General features: G+C 39.1%; 1 protein-coding gene across 1 annotated transcript in view; it reads left to right on the forward strand.

The window, feature by feature from the left end:
• OTOGL (otogelin like) overlaps positions 1–12,323 on the forward strand; it is a 212,548-nt gene that overhangs the window by 177,656 nt on the left and 22,569 nt on the right. The window contains exons 49-52 of the mRNA XM_075205981.1: positions 855–918; positions 1,572–1,750; positions 2,792–2,896; positions 3,588–3,707. Coding sequence (XP_075062082.1) covers positions 855–918; positions 1,572–1,750; positions 2,792–2,896; positions 3,588–3,707 — 468 coding nt within the window. The remainder of the gene's footprint in view (positions 1–854; positions 919–1,571; positions 1,751–2,791; positions 2,897–3,587; positions 3,708–12,323) is intronic.

Here is a 12,323-nt window from a genome sequence, read left to right on the forward strand (position 1 = left end):
AATATTGACTATTCAATGGCTTTGACTAGATAAATGGGCTTTTGATATAGAGAAACCAGTAATAAACAACATAATAGTTTGCCTTTGATAACTAAGGCTGGGTACACACTACAGTGTTTTCAGCCGATTATCGTTAGTTATCATTAGTGTGGACACTGCAATGATGAATGATTATCATTCCATAGCACATCATATTGTTTCACTTGCTTTTTAAATCGGACTAAAAATCCAGTTCAACAATGGAACAATGACGTTCCAATTCTGCAGTGTGTATGCACTCACGACTGACAGTGTCCATAGATATCTATGGAGTGTGCAGAGTCACAATCTTTTCAGCCAATGGTAATGATAGATGAAGAGCAGAGATCTGAAGGTAAATCTTGTAAAATGTGTATAGCGTGCACACAGGAATCGGCATGCTGATAGGAATTTTTTTCTTATTCAGTTGATAGTAAAATTGTTAACGATATCGCATCATGAGAAATTTTCTGTAGTGTGTACCCACCCTAAACAAGCAAGTGTCCAGGTTACTGGCTGCTCTGAAAGAATAGACCATTATCATGTATATGTGTTTTAGTGATGTGAGTGCTATGTATGTGACAGTTGTTAGTGCAACGTGTGCATGGGTTTTTGTGCAATGTGTATATGTATTAATGCACTAAGTGCATGTTTGGTGCAGTGAGGCTTGCAGTAAGTGAAAGTATCTGGGGCTGCATTGTGTTTCATGCACCCTAGACCATGTTACTCAGATGAAGGACAGATACTGTCTGTTTGGATAGGCATCTTATAATATATAAAAGTTAACAAGTATTTATATTTGCTATCGCTAAGTAAAATACGGTTTGCTTCAACAGGGAGAGCTTCGAAGGATTGATACAGACCGACACAGCCATTGTGGATGCACTTACTATGTTTGTGGTATATAATCAATTTCCTTTATTTTACGCTTTATAGCAAATAGACACCAACATCTATATAGTATAGTGTAGTATGTGTGTTTGATGCTTGTGGTGACATTGGTCATCACACAGAATCCTAAGTAATTATTCTACTTCCCACCGGAAAGTCTGCCTTCTGTGCCTGTAGTTATTATATTCTGAAATAATTGTTTCCAAAAGAACACTATTCAAAGGCAAGTTGTACAATCTTCACCATTTGTAGTTTATTTAAGTATCACAAGCATGATCAAAATCTACTTTAGTATGTATATGTAATGGCCAGATTCACCCATCATTCCGAATAATTCTGTGTAGTGGTCTTAAAATACTTGAAAACCCAAGGCAGGATAATAACATCAGAGATATAAGGCTTTTTCGCTTTACAACACTTATAAGGCACAAGATGTGTGTTCTACATTCACACACAAATGAACAAAACAGAGAACAGATTCCTATGAATAATGTGTACTTAATCCAGATGGGATAGCTCGTGGAAATGGACCATAAATGCACCTATCTTGTATAAACAATTCCATGAGCGTCTATATCCTTTTTTTTTTAGAATACTTTTTGTTTTCTTAACTGATTAGTTTTGAATGTCTATTTATTTTGTGTCTTTTTTTGTTATTGCAGAAAAGGAAGAAGTATGTGTTTTTCAGGGAATTACTGTACTGCAGCCTGGACAGTCATTAATTGAATATTTGAGTGGTGAGATTTGCTACACTGTAAGATGCTTACATGAAAAAGATCAAACAACTGGATTTCATGCAATGGAGATGTCAACGGTTAACTGTTCCAAACACTGTGAGGCTGTAAGTATTTACACATTGAAAACAATTATGCACAAGCAAAAAAAAATCCTTGTCTGTTTACTTGTTTTCATGCACATATACAGAATATACTGTATGCATATGCAGATATATGCTATAGCGTGTACTGATATATTTAGAGATGGAACATTTTATAATAAACAGCAATAGGAACAGTAATGCCACATGAAAGAGGTCCTTCAGACTGATGCTGGATCAACATGACATGTTTTAGGACTATCATTTCCCTACCTTAGATCATTCATAGGTTGTATTGCAGACAGACAAGTGATATACAAGAGGTCCTATGCATTGATGTTGGTTGGTAAGGACTATTATGTATATAAAAATATATATGGCTAGGAATACACGCTTTTCCTGAAACATGTTGGATGGACATACACAGTGATTTGTTCCATCCAACATAACTAGGAATGACCGCTTTTATATCACCTGCCTGTGTTTATTACCAAGTAAAGGGTGAAAAATCTACAATTATTTGCCATCTTGGACTCAGAAAGCCATTGACGCAATAAGCTACAAAGGTTATCTTGCTGCTGATTATCCACACAGTTATGGACATGAACTATGTTGTGGACTATTTTGCAGATATATTTGCACATTCCTTCATCATCTGTGTATTATCTTTTTATATAATTAAATTATTGGTGATTTTGATCTCCGTCATGGGACTTTTTTTATATGTGAACATTCTTAAGGGTCCCATTTATTTTAATTTTTATTGATTTTATATTTTTATTTTAGCTTAACTCTATGAATTTGACTATTTTATTATCTAATTAAGTTTGTGCAAACTGCGTATTTTTATTGTTGCCTAATACATTTGATATTAGATATTTACACATATTTATGTTTGGTACTATACTTGAATTGATCCCATTTATGCAGTTTTTGGCCTTATAGTTTCTGTTTTTCAATTCTTGTTGACCTAGGATAAGCAGACTCAGTTTGTCTGCCGTAGTGCATGTTTTATTTATCTATCTAAACTCCTTATATTACTTGCTATAATTATTTTTTTCATAGAACCAAGTTTATATTCCATCTTCCAACCATGAAATGTGCTGCGGAACTTGCAAGAATGTGTCATGCACTTTCTATAGCGCTAATGAAACATTCACTCTATATGAGGTAAGACGAATGTTAAATAAAAATGTTTTTGGCATTCAACTTATGGTTATGCATAGTTGCCTACTCTTCCGGAATGTCCGGGAGACTCATGAATTTTTGGGAGTCCTCCTGGACTCCCGAGAGAGCAGGTCAACCTCCCGGATCCTTTGCACTTAGTTAGTTAAGTGGTGGGGACGGGGCTTAGGACATGATTGACGCGTCATCGTGGCCCTGCTCCCTGCTGTAATAGGCCAAAATGGTGATGATGTTTACGGCAGGGGTAAAATGACGCGATTCGCCGAGCCCGGCCCCCATAGGACCACCTGTCCCCCTGATCTTCTGGAAGACAAACTGCCAAGGTTGGCAAGTATGTGGTTATGTTAATGAGCTGAAATTAATATAGATACATTTTAGTCAAATGGGCTGAATAAAACAATGGTACGTATTCCCTACATTTCTACTGGTCAGTTACATTTGTTGCACTTGCATTTTGTCCACCACACGTTCAGATACAAAACAACTAGATGAATGAGTTATTATACACAGCAAATGATGAAGTTTATGAAATTCTGAATACACAGTTTTGTATTATAAATACAAATCAGTGGAGGTGAGTAATATCAATAATGTCTTACAATTTCTTTTTCGCAAGACAACGAAATGTAACCAGTCAAATACGGTCAGTTACAAAGACAATTTTACTTTTTTCCAGGTGGGCACAACATGGATTTCTAACTGCACCAAATATGAGTGTACAAAGACCGCTGTAGGTGCCATGATACTGGGCTCTAGTGTTGTTTGCCCTCCTTTTAATGGCAGTGAATGTCTAAAGGTTTGTGTTGTACTTAAAGACATGCATGGTTTAATATACTGCAATATTAAATATATACATAGAATATTTATTATATTTTCATGTTTTATGTACATAAAGGTATGGCACTTTTAACTCATTGCAATGATTTTTTTTTTCTTTTGCTATAGTAAGAAATTATTTGCAGAGTGATATTATAACTTTTATTATTGCAAATGGAATAGATGTTGTACGTTACATTTGCGCCTTTGCAGAAAAGCAGTTTTCTAGACACTTTTTCACAAATGTAATTTTTCAGATATACAAAAGTATAGTTGTTAACAGTAGTAAGTCAGGAAAACTCACAGCTATGGATCAACACATAGACAATACAAGACAGACAAGGACACAGCAGGGTCAGAGGGCAAGAGAGGGGCACAAGTTCAATAAATAGGCAAAGAGTTCAAGGGCAGGCAGAGATCCAGCATGAAGGTTTAGTAAACATAGCCAAGGTCAAACACACTGAATCCAGCAGCAGACAATATACCAATCTATATAGGTCAAAGATACAGGAACTTGCTTTGGTAAAACACCAGCAAGGCAAATATGACAATGAGTGTATTTATGTAACTCCTGGACAATCAGCTGCAGCGTAGAAATCATGTGAGCAGAAAGTGTTGACTGATCAGCTAGGTAGTGAGCAGCGATGAGTTTTGCAAGAGCTGATAAATCAGCTGCAACATAGTATCCCTGTTAGCAGCTCAGAAAGCAGGGTGAGTATGGTTGCTTAGCAACCTCAAGTGCAGAGAAACACAACTCTGACATTCATGCAAAATCTGGAATGGATTCTGTAGATAACAGAGTGGTAAAAACATAACAATTGTGAACAGATGCAGACTTGCACGGAGCTGTTTGTCAGTAGCTGTATCAATTACAGGTGCCTGCGGGCTGGTGCAAATACATGCTGATGTTGATGATAATTGCTTCTGATTGAATGCAGCATTCCAAATCCTGGGACAAAGCGTGACTTCTGTCTGCTGCACTGGAGGCTGTCATTTTGGTTGTGACATTTTGCTACATCCTGCTATTCTAAACACCTGACTTTGTCCACCAAATAGCTCCCTCTACTGACTATAAAAAGCATATTCTACCCTCAACAAATTGCCAGTGCAACACTTCCTTAATTCCTTGTTCCAGCTTACCACTGTTGCTGCTGCTGTACAGACTTCAGCCATTAACCCTTCATGTGGATTCAGCTTTATTCTGCCTGCTGCTGTATATACTTCAGTCATTAACCCTTCATATGGATTCAGCTTCATTCTGCCTGCTACTGTATAGACTTCGGCCATTAACCCTTTGTGTGGATACAGCTTCATTTTATCTTCTGCTGAACAGATTCCAGCTTTCACCACTTGTGTGGATCCAGCTCTGTTCAGTCTATTCCTCTGACTCATAAATAAAGACAAATAATATAAAGTGCTCGCATAGGTTGCAACCCAAAATTCATATAAATTGGCAGTCCTGTGAGGGGTACACTACAGCAAATGAGTAATAGTGCTGTGAGTACACTGTAATGAAAAAACACTGGTAAATGGGCACAGTCTCTCCGTGTGGAGGTGTTCGGATCCAGTGGGTGAGATGATAAAGCCAAAAGCCGGGGGAGATAATGTCTCTGCCCCCACAGGGAACGGATAAAGTAGCATATAGCCTCCAAAGTCATAATAACTACAAAGTCCTGTTGTAGTCATCCCATATAGAGTGATAACAGCTAATGCTACAGGCCGTCTGCAAACCCCATGTAGGAATGATAACCTGTGAGTGCTGAAATAGATAAGACTTACCCAGTCCTGGGCTCTGTAGGTGTCTTTTCTTCTAGTGGATGTTCGTGCCGAGTAGTTCCTCCCGGCCGAATGAGATGTGAAGGCGGAAGTGACATAAAGCCGCGTCCGCAGCTGGGTATACTCCTATGTTCGCGCATGCGGTGTAGTATAAACAGTTCTTGGTATAGTTCTTGGTAAATGCCATCAAATGCACGCTGTATGTGTTCAAGTAGACAGAATAAATAGTATCCTATATTATTTATCTTTATTTATGTACCAATATAACGGACATGTTTTACACATGTATACCATCATTTGACATCTGGCGCCACAAGGTCCTTTTTCCTTAATATCTCCATTATAGAGGGCTGAAGCCCATCCCTCACCTTTCTTTGAGGCAGCCTACCATTTCTAGACACTTGTGGGAAGCGCAGATCCCAACTCCTTTCTATATTCCTCTGACTCACCTACTGGCTATTTGGGGTAGTAGATTACTGCTCTGAGTCTAATGGAGCCGTCTCTGTGTCTCTGGATACCAGCTTCCAGTTCCAGGCTTTACGCAGGTTCTGAGTTGACCGAGGCCAGTTCCAGGCTTATCCAGTTCAGGAGGTTGTCACCCCTGATAATCCGCTGCCTGAGTTCTGAGCCTTCCCAGTCCCAATGTTGGTACTATAATCTTTTGAATTTCTGGATCCTTGGAGGTACCGAGTCTTTGGCTGTGTGTTCAGTCCCTCTGTTCCTATATTCAGGTTCCATGAACACACGGAAAGACAGGAAACTAACCAAGAGCAAGTGATGAGGTACCTGGTAGAGCTATCCACTTGTATGGAGAGCCTATAGACCACATTGACATGGTCATGAACATAATCCTCATCTGAGAGTACCAGTGCTAATATTGTACCAGTTCTCTCGTCTCGGTTGGTTCTCCCAACGCCAGCCAAATACGATGGAGACCTAAAGAACTGTAGAGGGTTCCTGAACCAATGCAGTATTCACTTTGAGCTGCAGCTTACTAAGACTGCTTATATTATCGCCCCTATATCAGGGCAAGCCTTGTCTGTGCATCTTCCCTCTGGGAGAAGTCAGATCCCATTCTGTCAGACATCAACTGGTTCCTGACCCTCTTCCGGAGAATATTTGACGAACCTTGCAGATCATCTTCTGCCGCTACCAACATCCTGAGGCTGCGGTAGGGCCAATCATCTGTAGGACAATATGTGGTCCAATTCAGAACCCTCTCATCGGAACTCTCTGGGAACAATGACACACTAGTGCCAGCCTTTTGGACTCTCTGATTGCACTAAAACCTGTCTTCAGAAGTTCCTCATCGCAATACCTCCAGCATAGAGATTCCTGTGATTCCTGTGCCCTACTGAGATTTCATGGATGTTTTTAATAAATGGGCTGCAGAGACTCTGCCACCTCACCGGGTCTGGGACTGCCCCATTGACTTGATACCAGGGAAGATTCCACCCCGTGGACAAGTTCACCTTCTCTCTGGCCCCGAGACACAGGCGATGTCTGAATATTTAGAGATTTAGAAAGGGACTTTATTCGTCCATCTTCCTCACCCGCTGGGGCCGGATTTTATTTTTTTGTTAAAAATAAGAGCGGTGGTCTTCACTCCCTGTATAGACTATTAGGGTCTTAACGACATCACGCTCAAAAGCAGATACCCGCTGCCTCTCATCACCGAACTCTTTGATCAGGTAAAGGGAGCTACCATCTTTACCAAACCTGATCTCCGTGGTGCCTATAATTTGATTCGAATTAGACAAGGTGATGAGTGAAAGACAGCCTTTAACACCAGGGATGGGCATTATGAATATCTCATAATGCCCTTCGGGCTCTGTAATCTTTCAGGGCTTCATGAATTAAATTTTCTGTGATATCTTGTACAACACCCTAATAGTTTACCTGGACGACATTCTTATTTTCTCTCCAGATATTATGCCTCATAGAACCCATGTCATCATCATCATCATCATCATCACCATTTATTTATATAGCCCCACTAATTCCACAGCGCTGTACAGAGAACTCACTCACATCAGTCCCTGCCCCATTAGCGCTTACAGTCTAAATTGTAAAGTCGTATAGTAAGCGCTCAATTGCCACTATTGAATTGGAATAACCTAGATGTAGTATAATGCTCTAGTATAATGTAAATGCTTAGTTCTATCAAAGATAGAGTGATGATGGTAATATACTCGCAGAGCAGTGTGACTAATTTTGGACCCAATAGTGAGTGATTGTATAATATCAATTAAAATGTCACATATTTAATAACCTAAAAACATCAAGAAATACATTACAGTGTTTGCAGCTGCAAATAGATACAATAAAAGGAAGGACAATTGTATTGCTAAACAATAACTGACCGTATGATTAATCAAATTAGTATTGACAACCAAGTCCGCATGATGCCAAGACTAAAACAGAATACAATATATTAAAATGTCCAAGAGAAAAACTCAGTGGTAAACGAGAAATGAGTCCATCGTTCCAATATGGTAAAAGTCTTTTATAACCAACCTTGATGTCCTGAAATGACGAAGTATGTACGTCCAGAAATGTACTATTCGGTAAGTATTGGTATTGCAGGCTTTTGAACAATTGAAAGATACAGAACGCAGCAAGCTACTACAATACAAATCTACAGACACTCCCAATACCTCCCTCATAATAACCAAAGATAAAGATCAGCTATACTTTATATCAGACTATTTAAGTGGAGCACAACAATTAAAACATATAATTAAAAAACATTGGCACATCTTACAGAAAGATAATGTAGTAGGACCATTACTTCCAAAACATCCTAAGGTTGTATTCAGAAAAGCTCCAGATTTAAAGCACACCCTTGTCAAGAATTATACCAGAAATAACATTTCTAAAAGTGATTGGCTGAGCACTATGGGCCAAAATCCTGGTCTCTACCACTGTGGAAGATGCAGTAACTGTAAACTTTTAAACTATAGGTCTACCAATACGACTTCTAAATTTCATTCGACACACAACAATACTAGCTTTTCCATCAAGGACTTCATCATGTGTGATACTAAGAACGTGATATATTTATTACAATGCCCATGCTCTAAGCAATATGTGGACCGAACAATCAGACTGCTGAAAATCAGGATAGGGGAACTCCTAAGAAACATTAAAAATGGTTTCGAGAAACATCATCTTTCTCATCATTTTAAACTTAAACACAACTGTGACCCAAAGTGTTTAAGTTTTGTTGGCATAAAACACATACAGATTAATTGGAGAGGAGGAAATGACATTAAAATGATTAACAGAGAGGAATCCAGGATGATTTTCCTCCTTAATACCCTTATACCGCAAGGTCTGAATGCGGAATTTGATCTTTCATAATGATACAACTATAATTTCTGAGTTTTAGTTATCTCCCGCCTTTATCAATGTCTCTGTTGGGTGATTGGCATTGCTGAATCCCTGATCCACTAGTCCCCCATAGGTGATATCTCCATGTTCAATACTATCATAACACCCTGGATATGCGCAACCCCTGCCGATCTTGGAAGCCAAGCGGAGTGTTGCTAGACTAGTACTAGGATGGGAGACTGCTTGGGAATATCTGGTTTAGTAGGAAAACATGTCTGAGAAACATTGTCCCGAATGGGGTGTATGAGTGAACAGTGGACCAGTAGATCAGTCCCTAATTTGATGAGACAAATGTAATTAATATCCTTTTTGTTTTCTGATCCATATATACAATAAACTATTTTCATCATATTACATCCCCCCTCCACCCCTTTTTTTTTTTTGGTTAATTATCTGAAGAATCCAATCACCACAAAGAATTGTTTTCTTAATTAAGAGTAACATCTTGTCTGATGATACTATGATTTATATATGTATGATATGTAAACCACTTACCTATTATAGAGACTTGTTTATATCCAAGAGTCACATTTTGGTTGTTTTTATTGGTATATAATCATGTACATGTATCTATATTAATTCTTGATGGATTATATTATGTCCCTTGTGGGTATGATGCACCTTTATCATTGTCACATACAATCCGTTTCATATATGGATTTATTCACTTCCATTCAAGTGAAACCTGAGTCTCTTAAACGCTGCCTCAAATCTGCTTAAGCACAGTCAACCAATGGACGAGTTTTACTACTAATCATGTGCCTTTACTCTAATTGTGTCAAGATCAACGATTACCACTATATAAGTCTGCACTTTACATCAATAATCATGCTCCCCTGAGGAAATTCGGACACACCCCATTTACGTGACGTCACACCGGAGAGAAGTGTTATGCGTTCCACTGTGGAACGCATATTGTTTGCCTATCGTTCTCCATACGGAATACTCGTGGTTCACCGCCCGTAGCGCTATGAGCGCATCTGAGTATGACGGTCATCTGGAACACCTTTTATCACCAATACTTACCGAATAGTACATTTCTGGACATCAAGGTTGGTTATAAAAGACTTTTACCATATTGGATCGATGGACTCATTTCTCGTTTACCACTGAGTTTTTCTCTTGGACATTTTAATATATTGTATTCTGTTTTAGTCTTGGCATCGTGTGGACTTGGTTGTCAGTACTAATTTGATTAATCATACGGTCAGTTATTGTTTAGCAATTAGAGATGCTCACTGACCCCCGTGTTTTGGTTTTGGTTTTGAATCTGGATTACTGTCGTGTTTTGGTTTTGCCAAACCGTCATTGTGTGTTTTGGTTTTGGTTTTGGTTTTGTTTGGTTTTGTTTTGCTATTTTGTTCAAAAATCAATGTTTTTGGTCATAAAAGAACCATATTTAGTGCTCCACCTGTTTCTTGGATAAGTAATGTAGTTGTAAAGCTAATAAATTATCAAAAAAATTGTTTAATTCCTGGTAGGCCTTCATTAATTCGACACACAAACCAAATTGTCTTCCTCTCCATCTATGCATATTGGCAATGCAGCCATCGTCTTTGGATGTATATTACACTCTACACTTATAGTTAAATATGTAAAGAAATGGACAAAGGCAGTTTGGTTTCTGTCTCTATAGGCCCCCCTCCACTTGTATAAAATACCGAAAAATGCAGCCGTTATAGACTGTACAATATTAATAGAAATGGACAAAGGCAGTTTGGGTTCTGTCTCTATAGGCCCCCCTCCACTTGTATAAAATAACAAAAAATTCAGCTGTTATAGACTGTACAATATTAATTGAAATGGAGAAAGCTAGTTTGGTTTCTGTCTCTTTAGGCCCCCCTCCACTTGTATAAAATAACAAAAAATTCAGCCATTATAGACTGCACAATATTAATAGAAATGGACAAAGCCATTTTGGGGTCACTGTGTGTATGACACCCTTAAGGATAAATTGCCCAAACAGCAGCCTTTCAAGACGGTACGTGATATGGAAATGCCCCAAGTCCCTTTTCTCTTTGGGGGTAGATTGCACCCTACACTTACATAGAAAGTTTTAAAAAGATGTTATCGTCATCATCTTGAGCTTCATCCTCACCCTCATCAGTGTGTATGTCATCATCACAGACTATCAATTCATCGCTGCTTGAATCCGCCATTAGAGAACAGTCAGTGCTTGCATGTTTTGGATGGTGAAGGCCTTCCTCGTGGAAGATGTAGTTCATTTTTATAAACATCATTTTCTCAACATTTTTGGGAAGTAACCTTCTACGGCGATCACTGACTAAGTTCCCTGCTGTGCTGAACACTCGTTCAGAGTACACACTGGAGGGTGGGCAGCTTAAGTATTGCAAAGCAAGTTTGTACATGGGTTTCCAAATTGCCTGCTTTTCTTCCCAGTAAGGAAAGGGACTGTCTGACATTTCCATATCAATTACCTCTTGAAAATAATCCTCCACCATCCTTTGCATGTTAATACTCATATTGGATGGAGTTATGGGCAAGGTCACACATTTTTTAGAAAAATCCTTCAAACCAGCCCAGATGTTAAACTGTTCTGGTCTGCCCTCTGCGTCTTTCCTGCTTCTTTTTTGAAAATTCAATTTTTTACGAGCAGCAGCTGCTTGAGAAACTGAAGGAGGACACGTCGGCAAGCAAAGGCCCAGTTCAGCGGACAACTTGCTGAGCAATAGCTCCTTGCAAAAGTTCACATCTCGTTCATTTTGAAGCAAAGACTCAATGTAGGTCTTAAACCTTGGATCAAGCACAGTGGCCAAAACGTACTGATCCGAGTTCAAAATCTTAATAACTCGAGGATCATTGTGAAGCGAATTAAGTACTTGATCGACATGGCCAACATACTTTGCGGAATTGTTTGCTTTCATCTCCTCCTTCAGTTTCTCAAGCTGCTTTTCCAACAGTCTAATTAAAGGAATGACTTGGCTCAAACTAGCAGAATCTGCACTCACTTCACAACTTCAAATGGTTTCAGCACCTTGCACAGTACTGAAAGGATCCCCCACTGTGCAAGAGTGAAATACCCCCTCCTTTCCCAATGTCATGGCTTGTGCAATATGCTTGGATGGCTTTGCGCTGTTCCTCCATCCTCTGAAGCATGTACAGGGTGGAATTCCACCTAGTTACCACCTCTTGCTTAAGTTGGTGGCAGGGCAAGTTAAACTGCTCTTGGAGCTGCTGCAATCTCCTACATGCTGTGGAAGAATGCCTGAAATGGCCTGAAATCTTACGGGCCACCGAAAGCATCTCCTGCACCTCACAGTTATTTCGTAGGAAGCTCTGCACCACCAAGTTAATGGTGTGAGCAAAACAGGGAATGTGCTGGAAATCAACTAGCTGTAATGCTCGCACTATATTGTTGGCGTTATCAGAAATGACATATCCTGGGGAGAGACCAAGTGGTATAAGC

This window comes from Mixophyes fleayi, chromosome 4 (genome assembly GCF_038048845.1).
Source record: "Mixophyes fleayi isolate aMixFle1 chromosome 4, aMixFle1.hap1, whole genome shotgun sequence".
NCBI lineage: Eukaryota > Metazoa > Chordata > Amphibia > Anura > Limnodynastidae > Mixophyes > Mixophyes fleayi.